At 37.4% G+C, this 18,650-nt stretch overlaps 1 protein-coding gene and 1 long non-coding RNA gene across 2 annotated transcripts; one reads left to right on the top strand and one right to left on the bottom strand.

Moving 5' to 3' along the window:
* The first annotated feature begins 218 nt into the window (after window positions 1-218).
* LOC113234636 (sorbitol dehydrogenase-like) lies at window positions 219-10,665 on the top strand. Its single transcript, XM_026470029.1, has 8 exons — window positions 219-335; window positions 860-893; window positions 1,712-1,845; window positions 7,455-7,645; window positions 8,389-8,573; window positions 8,706-8,884; window positions 9,993-10,114; window positions 10,369-10,665. Exons 1-8 carry the CDS (start codon window positions 282-284, stop codon window positions 10,544-10,546), a joined length of 1,077 nt encoding a protein of 358 aa, XP_026325814.1. The 5' UTR covers window positions 219-281; the 3' UTR covers window positions 10,547-10,665.
* Window positions 10,666-11,608: 943 nt separating this feature from the next.
* Window positions 11,609-14,512, bottom strand: LOC113234637. The gene is made up of 2 exons (XR_003310805.1): window positions 14,444-14,512; window positions 11,609-14,357 (listed from the first exon to the last, which is right to left on the bottom strand). It is a non-coding gene; the product is annotated as an uncharacterized LOC113234637 (long non-coding RNA).
* Window positions 14,513-18,650: the final 4,138 nt, after the last annotated feature.

The raw sequence follows: 18,650 nt of genomic DNA, 5'->3' as shown, positions 1-18,650 counted from the left end.
GTACTCAAAATATGTTTAAGTGTTTCATTCATTCATTGGTATCTAAAATTGGATAAAACTTTGTTTTTATTCTCTTATGTAATTTGAGTGTGACAACAGTTACTTTATCGTACAAACAGTTATCAATTTTAATGATGTTACGTAACTATTGTACAATGAAATTGTTGACACGGTGCTCTTATTCGCGTGGCGGTGCGGTGGAGACAAGACCGGGCCGATCATTTATTTGATTTACTCCACGTTCAGTATCAAACAAGTGAGCTCGCGTAACGCTCGTCATTATGTCTCAGGATAACCTCTCCGCTGTTCTTTACAAAACAAAGGATTTAAAACTTGTAAGTAAACAGTTTTTTTTTTAATACGAAAATATTCTATCTTTTCTATCCATTGCTTATTCAATTTATCTAAAATTACAATTTAAAGATTCAGAATTTTGCAATACCTATGTGTTTTGCAATTTGTGTGTAAAATGTTGATACTAACCTTGAACTTGTAACTGGTTGAGTTATTTACAAGTAAACAGCATTTTAAGTATTAAATAAAATGAAAAGTTTTGTTAACGGATGCGATCGATAGGTGCAACAAAGAAAATTGAGGTTTCGTTTTGCAAATTTTTAGACCAAGTAATAGCGATGTAAACAGACTTACAGACGCGCAATAAACATAAAGTTATGTTTTAGCTTGTCTAACATTAAATTAAATGACATTAATAATGTTTTTCTTTGACTTCGGTTTCTTTTAATTACAGTTTTTGTATGTACGTCTATATAGTGACTATAGTTATTATATTATATTTATATTTTTTTTCTTTATGCGTCCACGAAAACAATTCATATAAGGTTCCTGTTTTTTTTTTCAGGCACAAACTCCGATTCCGCAAATTGCAGACGATGGTGAGCAGAAAAATTATTTGTGCAATGCGTTAGTCGATCATTATTCAATACTACATTTTTAATAAACGTTTTGAGACACTTACCAAAAAGGCTTAGGATTGTGACATTAAAATTTGATGAGGTTGATACTTATTTTGTAATATCCTGAATGATGTCAGTATAATCACAAGCTGTAAGCCCATACTTAGAGCACGCGTGTTTTATCTAAACAATAAAACCATCGTGGATTATTGCGGTTTATTCCCAAAACATTAATTCCCTGTGCGTCGACTTTATACACTTTATGTAACTGTGATATTATACATTGGAACTTAGCATTGAAAGTAGAAATTCGCACCCTTGGTGTACTAAAACCACATCTGCAAAATTACAAATTTTCTGGAGACAGGTTTAAAGATTCTATTAACGAAATTAGTTGATAAGCTTTTTATCCTTAAATAGGAGAGTCATACAATTGCACATACATATGCATACATCATTTTGTTTCATATTCGCATATTCGTCTTATTTTTATAACTTTCATGTCGATGCCTCCAATGATATCCGTTGTGTAGTGTATTCAAAATTGGAATATTTTTGTATTTTTTTCGAATTTTGTTTTTTATTTCTTTATTTTTTTTTTGCACAAAATTCGGTGAGTATTATATTAGTAATTAAATGTGACTATTTACAAAAATAGCAGAAAATGACCAAAAAATAAAGTTGGTCTAGTGCTCCTAGAAATATACATGTGATAAAAGCATTTTCGACGTATGATCGTATGCGGGTCTAGGTGTTTTGGTAATCGTGCTAAAATTAAATTTTATTTAATATGCCAGAGGTACTGTTGCGCATGGACTGCGTGGGCATCTGTGGATCGGACGTACATTACTGGCAGGACGGCGCATGCGGCCACTTCATACTCAATTCGCCCATGATCATGGGCCATGAGGCTTCTGGTGTTGTTGATAAGGTAAATTTCATATAAATTTTTTTTTTTATTGTGTGCATATTGACACTGGAAACGTAAGACGTCTAACGCGCATTTGGAAAATTTTACAGAAGTGCGATTTAAAGTAATTTTTCAAGAAAAAATTAAACTGGATTTATGATTTGTTTTTTCTTAAAAAAATATTTTTAGTTACTGTAAATATTTTCCAAATGCACTTTAGACGTTACCTTTCCAGGGTCGAATATACAAAAACGGGTAACACCACTAGTTACAAAAATATTCAAGATTGTAGTTAGCATAATTTAAAGTAAGATGAGTAATTAAAATAAGCGCATCCAACAGAGATGAATGACGGTAAAACACTGTCCTAGGAATTCATTGCTTTCGCCTTGAAAACGTAACTTCGATTCGCTTCTTTCAATCCATCATATTCTATTTCCGAACAAAAATCAAAAATATCACAAAATAAAAAATGTGTTTTTTCTTTTGTGATAATTTTATTATAACTTAAAAACTCACCTCAAAAGTTTGTGGAATCTTCTATTTGACAAGTTTTATTGAAATAGAGTTAACTGCCTTCTTGGTTGAACTCATTAAAATACAATTTAATACTTTGTTTTCGTTCAACTCATGATTTTGTTGTATAATCAAAGGTAGGAATAAAAATCTGTGCGTCATCTACATAGTTTATATTAACATTGTTACTATGTTCAAATTTTAATATACATAATCGATACCAGAAGTATCAATTAACGCAAGGGACATTTTGTCGAAAATCAGTTACCTACATATATCATTGGATTAGGAAGTTCCCGCTCTATGGACTGATGTTATTAAAATTTAGGAATACCCGCATTATAATAATTTAGGCACAACTAAACATCTTTTTTAATGTAAGGGACATGCTATATTTTAAACCACTGGGCATTGCTAAATCTTTCGTTTATGCATGAAAGAAGAGGAAATTCTAAGAAACTTTTCTCTAGACACAATAAAAATTGGTGCAGACAGTAAAAGTTATAGACAGATTAAAAAAAATAAAGTCGTTTTTTGGCACTCCTGAAAAACCGCGGTTTGTCCCGTACATTAATTGTTACTTCTAGTATCGGATATATAACAACACATAATCGACGTCGTGTTGTAAGTAGGTACTATGTGTTAGCAAAAATGTCGTCGTTTAAACTACACAGTGTAAATACCCTAACGATGTTGATTCTACATGAATACGTGGAGAGATAATAGCGATGCAACAAAATTCACATTTACGTGACTTGAAAACAATTTTTATAACACTGGCGATGAGATATTTTAATCTTTACACTATTTAACTGTCAACTATATCGTCGACACACTGCGAAAACATGGAATAAAAAAAAATTACTTACCTGTAGGAAAGCGAGGCATAAATGCTTATGTAAAATGCAAATATTACATAGTTTCCGTAAAACATAAAATGTGGTATCATCTGTTACAAATTCCAATGTAAAGCCGGGTTCTCACTAGCGAGTTTGCAACCTTAACGTTGCATGTTATAATGTTGCATTTTGAAGGGTGCTGGTGAAATTACAGGCACATGGGACTTTCAACTTATGTCTGAGAGTCGTATTCTAGATCTCTACTCAATGCCCAAGTCAGGACTTGAGTATGATTCAAAGCACTAGAAATCATACTCAAATCCGTGCCATTAGGGTCGTATTTCCAGTGCTTGAAGCCTACTCAGGTCTGCTCAAATCCTAACTTGAGCATTGAGTAGAGTTCTGGAATACGACTCTAAGAGTGACGGGCGCAGTGGCAGTAATCTTTGCGTCAGAGCATACAAGCACTACTTGTTTGCCGCGTCATTTGGTATTATAAAAAAATCGATCCGGTTTTTTCGTATAACATTTTTGTTGATATTTTTATTAACTATTAGGTTTTCTAATAGGTGGCTACATATTGTACATTTTTAATAGGTCTAGTCATAGGACATAGGTAAACCAAGCTCTATAGTAAAGTCTTCAAACACTTGTTAGAAGCACACAGATATGTAAAATCCGAGGATTATTGTACATTATGGTAAACAAATAAACAGATAACACTCAAACCTTAATAAATTCTTAACTTATCAACGTTTTATAATGCAGGCAATAAAGATATGAATTAATATTTATAATTGATTATACATAATTATGTATAATATCGTGTTTTCATATATATGTTCAAAATTACTGAATTACTCCTTGTCGAATTTATATCATTCTGTAAATATTCATAATTTTTTTATTAAAATAGTTTCATATAAGGTACTTTAGAAATTTTAGAATTGAGGAACATAACATTGAGTGAGTACAAATGATACGATGCAGCCTGAATTACACACAAGTAATTGTGTCATACATTTGCCTGTCGTCTTTCGTGCAACCTTTGAACCTTATTTCGATTGCACATTGTACAGCACATCAAGCTACACACGCCTTTGTTCGAATGTCGCGTCCCAGAGCATCTGAATATGATCCATCCATCAATAATTTATTCATTAACAACATACATAATTGTGCTTGAACATCATGGATTTAATTAAAATACAGATTCAAATTAGAAATTAAAATAAAATGGTGAATTACTTAACAATAATATTTTTTTTTATATAAAATATAGGTGCGCATTTGACCTCCATCTCACCTGATGGAAAGTGACGATGAGGTCGATGATGGAGCATGCACACCTAAATAATTCCCATTCACTCTCACCTTGAAAAGGTCTAAGTTATATGAGGATCTTTGCCCATCGTTTTGACTGTACAATTTTAAAGTTTTGGGTAAACATTTCAACTGGTCAAATTGAGTAATAATTGTGCATTTTACAAATTTCAATATTTAAATTTTCTGTCAATATCTCAAAATTCAATGTAATCATACTAACATAGTTCTAAGGTTTTCTTTTGTAACTAACACCATTATCTTATGGGCTATGGAATATCCACAACATAGGGGTGGAAGCCAAGCCTACGCCTAGTCCCCCGGTAATGGAAAGGGGAAGGCGGAATTAAATCGTGTAATTCCATCGCACACTCTCCGTGATATGTCGTGTAAAATACCGACAAGCAGGCAACTTTACGGCGGTGTTCAATTCCGAGTCACCTATAAGCCTCTTGGCACGGTTGTCAATTGAATCCAAAGTGCCCAGTTGATATGTAGCAGAGCCATCCCAGAGGTGGCAGCAGTACTCCATGCACGATCGGACTTGTGCTTGGTACAGCTGAAGCAACTGTCCCGATGTAAAGTAACGCCTCACCCTGGAAAGGATCCCAAGCTTCCTTGCTGCATTTTTGGCCATGGATTCAATGTATCTGCCGAAGTTCAAATTGGACGACAGGTCCATTCCAAGTAGCTGGAGACAATCGGCTATCAGTATGGATATATCACGTAAAGTCGGAGTCAGCTCAAAGGGACTCCATTTTGTGGAGAATAGACACGCCTGCGTTTTGGTAGCGTTAAATTTGACCAGATTGGCATCGCCCCAATCGGAGACTGCCTGGAGTGTTAAATCTAAATGGCTAACCATGGGCTCTCGACAAGACTGGATTTCCACTCCACTGACCCTTGCATTGGTCTAGTACCTATCTACAACTGTGCTGTCATCTGCATACGCAAAGGTACCGGGAATTAACATATCATTGATATGCAGCAGAAAGAGTTTTGCAGACAGTATGGAACCCTGACGAACTCTCTATCTATCGAATCTATCGCCATATGTTCGGAAGAGTCGCCTTCTAAGACCACTCGAATCAGAAGTTCGCTCAAGAATTCCGAGATCCAATTGCAAAGGTCAGTGGGAAGCCCATAAGAGGGACGCTTACTTAAAAGGCTTGCGTGTCAGACCCTGTCAAAGGCTTTAGAAATGTCCAAAGACACTGCAAGCGCGTCGCCTTTCTTTTTACAGCCTCGCTCCATATATGACAAGCATACACAAGAAGATCCCCAGTAGATCGCCCTCGTCGGAATCCGTAAAAATATCAGGACAGAAGTATATAAAATAATAATTATGAGTCAAAATGAACAATAGAACACAATCAATTAAAAAACTAAACATAAAAAATATAACAATAAATCAATTTATAAAATGTACAACAAATTTAAAAGTTTTCTACGGAGTAACAGCATTTTTGTAATAATAAATCTCTCAACCTATTTTTAAGTAGTTTTATGTCGGTATTAATCTTAAATTGTGCATAAAATAATTTCTCGGATTGATGTGGGGGACGACGGTGCGCCGCAATATTTAATTTAAGCTCAAATAACATTTTTAAAATTCTTTATTCTAGTGGCCTCTCACGGAATTTGCTCTTCATTTGTCTTAAAGTTTCTTTTTCCGCTTTAAATTCAATATGTAGTAATAAGCTTTTGACATGTTGGCGCCTGTACTTACAAATATAATTAAATTTATTTATTGTAAAAGATACATAAATATCAGATATAAAGTTGTGCCAAGCTCCTAAGCTATGGTATGGTGTGACTGTCCTGAACTTGTGAGGCAACTTGTATAGTAGATTGTACGGACAACGGCACATCAGACTACACATTTTTGTTCGAAAATTGCCGCCGGTGCAACGGAACAAGATAGGTCAATGTTTGACATTGCTTGATGCTTTGTGTGATGAAGCACACAAAGCTTGAAGTGCTGGCGTGTGTACATACAAACGGGGTTACATAAGATTGAGCTCTATTGGGCTCTTATTGCGCCTTGATTTCTGTGTGTTCTGCTTCACAAAACGCTTCATTTTACCCGAGATGAGTATGTACCTAAGTCGAGGGTAAAATGGGTTTTATGAACGAGTTTTTCGTTTTTCACTTCGATTGCGAGGAAATTAAACAGCAATATTATAAAAAAACGATTATTTATTTAAAATTGCATGTAAAATTACGACAATTAGACATTTTTTTATTTTATGCACTACAGCACAAAATCCTATTTTATGCAGCCTACATCCAGCATAAATACGAACTTTAAGAGCATGAGAAGTGAAAAGGTTATTTGTCCCAGACGTCCCTAAAATAGTTAGTAGTTCTCAGAGTTAGGCGTCGTGAACTATTCGCAGTGCCTTCAGCATTACAGTATTCCCGTAGAATAGCCACTGCTCCTTGCTCTCACAATGCTCAACGAACTCTTGGTATCGGCACCGGCACGAAACTAAATAAGATATTTAAAAAAACTGATAAAACGGTGTTCCAGAACTCATTTCGCTGACTTCATTAAGCGGCACGCCTATCCATAACATTTGCAGTGCCACTCAGAGCTTTAAATCGCAAAGATGTTAGGGGCATTGCCACTGCGCCCATCCATAAGTTGACGAGACCCATGTACCTGTAATTTCACCAGCACCCTTACCCTTTCAAACCGAAACGCAGTAATGCTCACATTACTGCTTGGCGGCAGAAATAGGTAAGGTGGCAGTACTTCTATGGACGAACTCTTTCACAAGGAGCTCTACTGCATAGCTAACGTATTTAAAATTATTGACAGAAAAAGAGGTTACCATAACACAAGTGCTTTAGGTATCAAAGCAACGTATGTGATATTGTCTAATATTTAATTTATTTTAATAAATACCCTTTATTATTGTTAATAGCGCTATCATCTTTGGTTTCCAGGTAGGAGCAAAAGTGAAGAACCTCAAAGCCGGCGACCGTGTTGCGATCGAGCCGGGTGTACCATGCCGATACTGCGAATTCTGCAAGACCGGACGGTACCACCTGTGCCCCGACATCGTGTTCTGTGCTACTCCGCCTGTTCACGGCAATCTCTGCCGTTATTATAAACATGCTGCTGACTTTTGTTACAAGTGAGTCTTGTATACTTTCACTCTTCAATACTTTGCCGGGTATCCAGTTGTACAGAATTTCTGAATGAATGAACAGATACCATTTTAACACACGTGGACCATCCTCGTCCTTATGTATATACAGATTTCGGCGAATAAGATTTCAGAATCTGAAAATAATAACACTCATCACTATCATATCAGCCGGAAAACATTCACTGCTGAACATAGGCCTCCCCCAAAGATTTCGAGACTAATCGATCGGACGCGGCGTGCATCCATTGGTTACACGCCGACCTTACCAGTAAAATAATAATAAATAAAAATATTATGGTTACTTTGCGGATGTTGACCGTCAGCTCTTTGCGTCCTTCGCTAAATCTTCCAATCTTTTTTTATAGTATCAAGTGACGAGACAAACAAGTCGTGCGCCTGATGGTAAGCAACACGTCTGTTCATAACAGTTGCAGTGCCACTCAGAGCTTTAAATCGCAAAGATCTGAGGGGCACTGCCACTGCGCCCGTCACCGAGGTATAAGTTGACAAGTCCCATGTGCCTGTACTTTCCCTAGCACCCTTAAAACCGGAACACAGTAATGCTAACATTACCGCTTGGCGGCTGAACTAGGTAAGGTGGCAGTACTTTCCTGGAACAACTCTTTCACAAGGAGCTCTACAGCTGCTAAAATCTACGTAGTTGCCAGTTTAAATTGTCGTCCTACCTGTCAATAATTTTAAATATACTAACCTTAAACTTCTTCCAGATTACCAGATCACGTAAGCATGGAAGAAGGCGCCCTTCTGGAACCTCTGTCTGTCGGAATCCACGCCTGCCGTCGGGGTGGCGTGGCAGCTGGAGACACAGTGCTGGTGCTTGGCGCAGGGCCCATTGGACTTGTCACTATGCTAGCTGCCAAAGCCATGGGAGCTGCTAAGATCCTTATTACAGGTGAGCTGGTCAGGAGTTGATGATGCACCTCACTTATTGCGCGGGGAATAATAAGAAGACTAAAATTTGTGTAAACGTGTGTGTTAAAACAAGCAGTTTTATAGTTAAGAAAAACAATCTACAATCTTTCAGACATCCTTCCGTCTCGCCTGGAATTCGCAAAGCAGATAGGAGCTGATCACACTCTGTTAGTGACAAGAGAGTCGAATGAAGCTGACCTTGTTAAAAAAGTCCATGAGCTGTTGGGCGGACATCCTGATATCTCGATTGATGCTAGCGGGGCTCAAGCCACTGTGCGGTTGGCTTTGTTGGTAAGCAACGATCTACTAGAACTATCCTTCACTTTTTTGAGTGTAGGAAATTCCTTTGATACCTTCGGAGCTTCTATTTTTTTTCTATCATGAGCAAAGATTGACAGCACGCATTAGCAATATCAATGATTGATGCTTGATTTATATAGCATACAACTCTTACTTATAGCTACAAAAGAAACCACATACGATTATGCCATTTAAATTACATAAGCTTCACTTGGGAGCGAACAAACAATGAGAGATTTATTCCATTACAGTTGCAGTGTTACTCAGAGTTTTAGATCGCAAAGATCTAAGGGGCATTGCCAATGCGCCCGTCAGTCACCCTGTGACAAAAATTGACACGTCACATGTACCTGTAATTTCACCAGCACCCTTACCCTTCGAAACTGGAATGCAGTAATGTTCATATTACTGCTTGGCGGTAGAAATAGGTAAGGTAGCAGTACTTCCCTGGACGAACTCTTTCACAAGGAGCTCTTCAAAATATCTAGAGATCATGATAATGTCACCCAACGACACCCCAGTACTTTAGTAGCAGTAGAAACTCTGAGTGGCACTGCAACTGTTATGGACAGGCGTGTAGCTTACCAACAGGCACACGACTTGTTCGTACCGTCACATAATGACAGCGCGTGAGTGGACAGTGGTGCAGGCTGTAGCTCGTGCCACATTTACGGTACGCTGTGCGCTGTCACTGGGTAGGGTTAGCGTTGTTTTGCGCATTGGGTAATCTCACTCGCCCGCGTCCGCTACTGCCCGTTTTTATATGGAAGCGATATGGCTTACAGTGGTGAGGCATGAGAATTGTCGTTGGTAAAGCTGAGGTAAAACAAGAACCAACAAAAAGTAGCTATTCGATAATTTTTAAATGCAACACTTATTAGCACACAAGTTGCTAGTACACTTCATTTCACTGGTTAAGATATTTTACACCTAAAATTGAGCACAAAATATAGTAAATTAAATTACTTCAAAATATTTATAATATTTAATAATACGCAAGCTGATGGGAATCGTGTTATATGGACGCTTCGCCACTGATGGCTTGTATTAAACATAAACCTAATCAAGAATAGCATTATAATAATTTGCTCCTGCGCAGGCAACCAAATCCGGCGGCGTGGCAGTGCTTGTAGGCATGGGCAGCCCAGAACTGACGGTGCCGCTGGCTGGAGCGGTGGCACGCGAGGTGGACATACGCGGGATCTTCCGATATGTTAATGAGTACCTACATTCCTTTTACGTTACAGTTTATTGTTATTATTATTCCATATTAAAGAGGAATTTTACATAATGTAAACTACTTCCAGGGCATTGATTAGCGCCACCTAGATAAAAACGGAATTTTGACCTTTTTCTTACTTACGGTCTGTTGTATGGAAATTAGCTGTCCTCTAGATTTATTGGTTCATGTCACTAGTGACAGTATCTTTAATGTATCGTTTTCTTTCATTCTTACGTGAAACCTTTTTAAACAGGTACCCAATAGCCCTGTCCTTGGTAGCAAGTGGGAAGATCGACGTAAAGCCTCTTGTGACCCATCACTATACCCTGGAAGAAACCCTTGAAGCTTATGAGGTCGCGAGACAGGGCCTTGGCATTAAAGTCATGATCCACGTCCAGCCCAGAAATGCCAATAATCGTATCAAATTTTAATTTATAAATAATGACAAGAGCCTGATTACTAAGATTGATTTTACAATGTGCAAATGTAGACTAAGACAAAAATGTAAATTCTTATTTGAATAGATATGTATCATCATCATTTGAAAAGTACAATTATAATATATTTTATTATTATTTTTATAATAAAAAATATGGTGAAAAGTTACAACTTATTGTTTTCTTTTGTTATTTTAGTACCTTTTATTCCCAGAGGTAATTTTTATACGATAAGTGACGGGACGAACCACGGCCGTTCTACAGCAATGAGCGCCTGACGTTGACAAACCGGCGCCTTTTTTATCTTGCTAGGCAGTCCGCGGGTCGTCTGCAGTGGAAATATGTCTGGACGAAAGACGGCCGGATTTACGTAAGGAGGGGCACCGGAGCCCGTGCTCATCGAATGCGATGTGAATCCGATTTGGTGAAGACTTTTGGTCCCTATGCAGTTTGTTCCCCACCACCAGAAACTGGATTACAATAATCGCTATAATATGTGTATACAGTTTAATTTTTTATATTATGTTGGATCTTTTATTACTTATGATGTGTCGTCATGTGGGTGGCTGTGCAATAGTCGCAAAATATTTAAAATTTATCTACTTGGTACTTGGTGTAACGGGCTAGTGTCCGCAACTCGACGTCAAGGCGCCTATTTTGCGTGTAAAATTTATCTATATAGTATATACTATTAATTTACTTTGTTATACTTTATTTTTATTTTTATACTCTCATATATTTATTGCTACAGCTAACTACACATTTACATGTATACAAACATTACATTTTATTATAAAAACTCAATATCTGCAATATTTTAACAAACTCAATTTTCAACATGCATTACACTCTAATTACATGTATACAAGAAAACTCCGACACACACGAAACTCTGACATAAAATACAACACACTATTACACAGCAAAATGGACTTTTTAATCATTTCATCAACATATTATCTTTCAATCACGATGGGAATTACTATTACTTTATTATCATCGTCTGAAAATTGTTTACTACAAATGTCTATTCTAAATATCTACATTCAATTTAAAACGTAAATTTAAGTTAGGATTTTTAAACGTGGGCTCACTAGGTACTCGCCACGATGAATTTATAGTCGCCATGGAGCGACATGAAGTAGATATCATGGCAATAAATGAGACTTGGTTGAGGGACGGTGAAGAGGGCCGCGCGCCGTTCGGTAACTGGCTACCGATTGCGTCATATTCCCCGCCCGCCCGCTGTGCGCTCGCGCGGCGGTGGGGTTGGGTTCTATATACGACGAGGCGTTGTTGTCCGTACACTAACTCATCCACCGGCTCCGCTTGTTGAGCAAATGTGGTTATGCGCAAATGTCAATGGGAAAAAGTTACTGGTGTGTACTGCATACAGACCGCCTTGGCTTAACGTAGATATATTTATAGATGCTTTGGCTGAGAGTTTGAGTTGTTTATCATGGTGTAATAATGTAGTATTGTTAGGAGACTTTAACATTAACCTCTTGAATATTACAGATAGTAACACCAAAAAGATATTAGACTTTCTGACAAGCCACACATTGAACCAATATGTAACTAAGCCAACGCATTTCACACAGTATAGCGAAACACTCATTGACACCATAAGCACCGACGTGGACAATACTGTGGTAAAAGTTCACTATGTACCCGAGCTGAGTCGACATGCGTTTATCACCTGCACGTTAAATATCATGAAGGCAAAACAGGTACCAATACGGATAATTCGCAGAAATCTTCATACTATCGACTATGAACAGTTCAATGTGGATCTGTCTACCATAGATTGGATGAGTGTAAGCCGCATAGAGGATATCAATGACATGGTGAGGCAATTCAGTGGACGTTTGGTGGGGTTATTTGATGTTCATGCACCCCTTCGGATGTTACATGTCACACAGCGCCAGTACCCGTGGATTACCTATAACGTGAAACAACTTATGAAACGTCGTGATGAGGCACATACTGCAGCACGGACCAGCGGCAATGACTCGCAAAAGTCTTATTATAGGGATCTAAAAAAATTGTCAATGAAGTATTGACAACTGAAAAAAATGCTTATTATAAATAAAAAAAAAAGATTCTCGAGTGTTATGGGCACATATAAAAAAAATGTTAACATAAAAAGAAAACCGGAGCTACCTACACACATCTTTAACGATCCTGACTTAATCAACGACCATTTTCTAAATGTGCCCGGTAGTCTACAGACATCACAATCAAACATGACATATTTTAAGCAAAATTGTAATATCACCACAAAATTATCACTTAAGACAGTAGAAGAAATTGAAGTCCTCCAAATCATATGGTCATTGAAGTCAAACGCGGTTGGTCTCGATGGGATTTCACTGGACATGTTGCTGTTGTCTTTGCCTGTCATACTACCTGTTATTACGGCTATGGTGAACAGATCTATTGAAACCAATACGTTCCCAACGGACTGGCAGCATGCAGTCATACGGCCCATTCCTAAAAGTAATAACCCATCCACCTTGAGAGATATTCGGCCTATAAGCATACTGCCTTGTGTATCGAAGGTCCTGGAGTCACTTGTGGTAAAACAAGTAACAGACTTTCTAGAAAGTAACGAAATCCTTCCCACCGTACAATCTGGATTTAGAAAAAAACATAGTACGACAACCGCTATGATCAAAGTAGTTGATGACATCCTATCCGCACAAGACAATGGACAGGGCACCTTGCTGACGGTACTGGACTTCTCTAGAGCCTTCGACTGCATTGATGTTAACCTGCTACTATCTAAATTACATTACTATGGATTTGCTGACTCCACAATCAAATGGTTCGACAGTTATCTGCAAAACCGATCTCAGTGTGTCGAAATTTCTGATCAGAGTGGTTCTAAATTACTATCGAAAACACGTGACGTCACGCGCGGAGTGCCACAAGGTTCAATTTTAGGCCCTATACTCTTTATAATCTACAGCGCGGATGTGATAAATCAAATTAAATTCTGTAAGTATCATATGTACGCTGATGATATACAGATTTATATATCATGCAAGCCATGTGATACTCTTGATTCTGTGAATAAGTTAAACGAGGATTTAGAACGAATAGCGTTATGGCAGAATCAAATGCGTTAGTGCTAAATAGCAGTAAATCCAAATATATGGTGCTAGGTACAAGAAAGCAAATAGTGAAAATTGAAAGTCGTAATGTTACTCTAGCGATCAGGGGCGAAAACATTGAGCGAGTTAGTGAGGCTCGGAATCTTGGTCTCCTTATGGATGAAACGCTCCATTTTGAGAACATTGTGTTAGGCATCGTCAGAAATTGTTTTTATAGGTTAAAGGTATTATATAACATCAGGAATTACATTAATGCTGACATTCGCATTAAATTGTGTGACTCATTAGTTCTCTCACAATTTAATTATATGGATGTGGTGTATGGACCGCGGCTGTTGAAGCGCACACAACAAATAATACAGCGAGTGCAGAACGCCTGCGCAAGGTTTTGTTTTAATATACCACCACGCACGCACGTAACCCCTTACATAAACAACGCTAATATTTTAAAGATGAAAACGCGAAGAGATCTGCACTTGGCTACACTTCTCTTTGGGGTTATAAAATACAGAGTCCCGTCTTATCTGGCTGAGGAGTTGGTGTGGTCTCGCGACGTGAAGGCAGCGTTCACTAGAGCGTCAGCTTGGTCGCTAGTCCTGCCGCGCTGTCGCACCGCCGCGTTCCGCGGCAGTTTCAAATTCGCCGCAGCGAAGATATGGAATGTACTGCTGCCGCCGCCGCTCCGTAGTCTGCAATCAGTGCACACGTTCAAAAGCAAATACAAACATCTTTTAGACATTAAAAAAAAACCGTATAAGATTACATGGGCTCTTACCGCACTGTTATTCGACTTAAGGCATTGGTGCGCGGTGGACATCGTCATCATTGTTATGCGGGATACGGCAAGCAATATAATATAATAAATTAGATTATTTATTTTCCCTGACAAATGTTATTACTTATTACTATTTTTCATTGTTAATTTTTTATTAACCAATTATCATTTAATTTTTTTTTTCTTTTTTTAAACTTTTATTCAATATACAATTCATTGCAATAACATTATTCATGATAATCTGTAATGTTTAGTAGTTATACAGTTTGCCTCTTATGGCATCGGAGACTGCACGCTATTATGCGAGCTAATTACCTACGAGACGCAGGACAAAACCTGTTTAGTGTTTGCAATGGAGCGGGCTGCACTTTTGTTGGCTCGTGAGGTCAGTATTCCGTGCTCGTAAGCCGGGTACCCCTCCCGCGCGCCTACCCTCTCTTCTTGCGTAGTACACGTGACACAAATCTCACAATCGGTTTCATTTTAATCTAAATAAGTTCTATTTTGTTTGTTGTAAATGTTGGACACTACATTACATACACTTATCACTTTATATATGTATCAAAATCATTATTTAATTATTCTATACATATAACTGAACACAACACACTACATTATAGAAATATTTATGTAATTCATTTAAGTTTACTCGTATATTCGCGACACACACGTCCGGTACTCACTCGGTTTTAGGGCCCACTGAAAATCAGCGTCACAGCCTTTTCTCGGTGGTGACAATAGCTGAGTGGGATCCTGTTACATACGCCACAGCCACCCACATGACACTTAATCTAATTGTGTTAAATATTTCATGTTTGCTTTGTTGTTGTTCTATGATTTTATTTTTATTCCTTTTTTTCCAGTAATTTTTTTTTTAATTTTTTGTTTCAATGTAGCTTCATCTTTTTTTTTATCTTCATTTTATTACTGTGTATATTTTTGTTGTGGCGTAGTAATAAAAGATTTCTATTATATTCTATTCTTTTCTATTCTAAAATCGGAACGCAGTAATGCTCATATTGGACTACGACTCTTTCACAAGGAACGGACAAGGACTCTTTGACAGGGAACTCTGCCTATATTAACTCATTGTTACAATTTGACAAAGTATACCTATTTATAATTCAAAACACAAGACACGTTAATACTACACAGTATTTTTTGTATTGAAACATATAAGGACTATGTTGATAGTGTGGCACGTGGACGTGGACGGGGCGTGCTAGTTTGTATGAACTGCGGGGACGTGGACGGGGCGTGCTAGTTTGTATGAACTGCGGGGACGTGGACGGGGCGTGCTAGGTTGTATGAACTGCGGTCCGTCCCGGCGCGTGTGGATAAGTTCATACAAAATATACGCAACGATATTTTTTTAAGCCCCTGACGGAACACGGCCCGTCCACGTTCCGGACTCGTCCCGGATATGTGTGGATAGACCTTTATTGATCTATGTAGACAAGCAAGGTAAAAATACAATGAAAACTTAAAAACTACGATATTCGTAATGATGACTACTAATATAAAATAGTACATTTTTTATCGAGGGACTAAAACGAGTCACTACATAGCCGAGATGGTTAGTCTTAGCCCGACCTTTAGCGAGGGTGTCTATTGCTCCGAGGGTTTATAATTTGCCTTCCAGTCTTGAGGTGAAAACTTTACTTTTCACCGCGATTGCGAGAGAAAAGAAATCAATCGTTTACGCTCTACAATAAAATTACGAAACAAAATGTTGAAGTTTTCGTATTTTTTTCCTAACCAGACACAGACACAACAAACGCAACAAAACGCCACGTTTAACGGTCTTTCCGTCTTCCGAACGATTTAAGTATAACGTCGCGTCACTAAAATGGTCCATACACAAACGCACTAACGCAGTATATAGTCTTAGAACGTAACATTTTCATTATGAAATTGGTCCACACACAAGCACTTTTTTTATTAAATTTCGGCAGCGCAGCGATCGATCAACATTGCTACAAGGAGTGATATAAAGTGGTTAAAACAAGCAAAGGTTTGTTTTGACTAATGCAGATATTTTAGATACTTTAATATTCACAATACAATACAAATATTCTGTATTGCACACGGACATATACATAATAACAATACAACAAAAAGTAAAAATTACAGGTACAACAGGCGGCCTTATTGCTAAGTAGCAATCTCTTCCAGGCAACCTTCGGGTTACAGGAAAAACAGTAAGATAAAATTATTTGAGGCAACAGAATACACATATTGCTACATATACAAATGAAGAAGAAAATGGTATAATAAAAATACTAAATAAATAACTAAATTAAATAAAATAATAAATAAATAATGTATGTATATCTATATTATATATAAAGCTACAAGTTCTTACTCACTGACAGAAATAGCATACTTCCCGATATGGTGGAAAAAAATATTTATACCGTTGTACGTGGATAGGCTCCAAAGTAAAGAATCAAATATGAGATGACCTGAATATGGAAAATATGAAGGAGTGATCAACGGCCTGCAAAAACTATAATATATGGAGTGAATATTTGTGCATTTTTATGAAGTACACCCTGGTCAATTTCCACGGGAAGTAAAAAATGTTCGAAATTCAAATAAACAAGATGGCCGCCATACAAATTTCAAAGCCCCCTATCACGGAAACTATTAGGGATAGGTAGGAGGTGCTTGAAGGAATGTCATAGAGGGTAACCTGGTCAACTGCCTGGGTCAAAAAAAATCAAGATGGCGATTTCAAAATGGCGGCCGAAGAAAAATTTGCTTCGATCCGGCTGAAAATTTGCTTGCAAGGGTCTTTAGGAGTCCTTAATCATAATTTGGGCTCAAAAGTTGCTTTTCGCCATTTTTTAATATGGCTGCCATATAAGTGTTTTTTTTTCGTTAAAAAAAGCTGCCGATAAAGATTTTCTCAGATTCTGCTGAAAATTGGCACGTGAAGGCCTTTAGAAGTGCCGAATAATAATTTGTGCTGAAAATATGTTTTTCGTCATTTTCAAATATGGCCGTCATAGAAGCGTTCGTTGACGGCAGAAAAAAAATTGCTCAGACCTCTTTGAAAATTGGCAAATGGGGGTCTCTATGAGCGCTTGATAATAATTTGTGATCAAAATTGGTGTTTCGTCATTTTTGAATATGGCCGCCAAACAAGCGTTTATAAAAATTACCTCTTATTCAACTGAAAATCGGTATATGGAGGTCTATAGGTTTTTGATAATATATGCGGTCAAAATTTATTTTTCGCCTTTTTTCAATATGGCGTTAAGCGTTTATAAAAATTAGCTCTTATTCAACTGAAAATCGGTATATGGAGGTCTATAGGTTTTTGATAATAATATGCGATCAAAATTTATTTTTCGCCTTTTTTCAATATGGCTGCCATACTAACTCTTTTAGCGGCAGATAAAAATTTGCTCCAATTCGATTGACAATGGACATGTCGGGCGTCTCTATGAGTGTTTAATAATAATTAGCGGTCAAAATTTACTTTTCGCCATTTTTCGCTATGGCTGTCATACAAACATTTTTGGCGATAGATAAAAATGTCTTCTAATTCGACTGAAAATGGCTTGGCTTCAATCGTAATTTGGGGTAAAAATTTTGTTTCCGCCGTTTTTCGATATAGCCGTAATTTTTTATGTAAATGGCTGTTGTGAAAACTTGCTGTGCTCGGACTGAAAATTGTCACGAAAAGATTTCTAAGATTGTTTGATAATAATTAGTGGTGAAAATATATTTTCGCAATTTTTAAATATGGGCGCCATTAAAGATATATTTAATTTTTTTTTAAACAAAGTCGTAAGTGCCGATGCCATAGGCTGAGGTCCGAGGAGGGCGAAGCCCGAAGCGTCTGCACGCCATCGCATGGAGGTAATTTACGAAGGCACAATGGATTAAGAGTACAAGATCTCAAATTGTAAAAATGTAAGGCATACTTCCAAGGCGTTGTTGTATCTCAACCGTCTCTCTGTTAGATTCCATTCTCCAGTATTTAGTGGGAAAAATGCCAAACTACTGCCGAATTTCCTGTAGTATAAATACCAAAACAACGATAACCCAGAATACTCAGACCTCAGAAATGTTCGTTTCTTAAATTGGGAAAATCGATTCAGGAAGGGAATTCCACAGTTTGATGCTTCTAACCTTGAAGGAGTTAGAGTTAGAATAAAAGTAAGAAGAGTGGATAGGACAGTTTAAAGAAAGAGTG

Source organism: Hyposmocoma kahamanoa, unplaced genomic scaffold (assembly GCF_003589595.1).
Source record: "Hyposmocoma kahamanoa isolate Upper Pololo Valley unplaced genomic scaffold, ASM358959v1 86, whole genome shotgun sequence".
NCBI lineage: Eukaryota > Metazoa > Arthropoda > Insecta > Lepidoptera > Cosmopterigidae > Hyposmocoma > Hyposmocoma kahamanoa.
The sequence above is the reverse complement of the archived record's forward strand: the minus strand, read 5'-3'. Positions and strand labels throughout refer to the sequence as shown.

Bases quoted from the DNA above. Each gene is read 5' to 3' on its own strand.
- LOC113234636 (XM_026470029.1), top strand. From the start codon at position 282: ATGTCTCAGGATAACCTCTCCGCTGTTCTTTACAAAACAAAGGATTTA. The intron at 336-859 runs GTAAGTAAACAG...TTTTTTTTTCAG, and splicing joins AAACAAAGGATTTAAAACTT to GCACAAACTCCGATTCCGCA. The intron at 894-1,711 runs GTGAGCAGAAAA...TTAATATGCCAG, and splicing joins TCCGCAAATTGCAGACGATG to AGGTACTGTTGCGCATGGAC.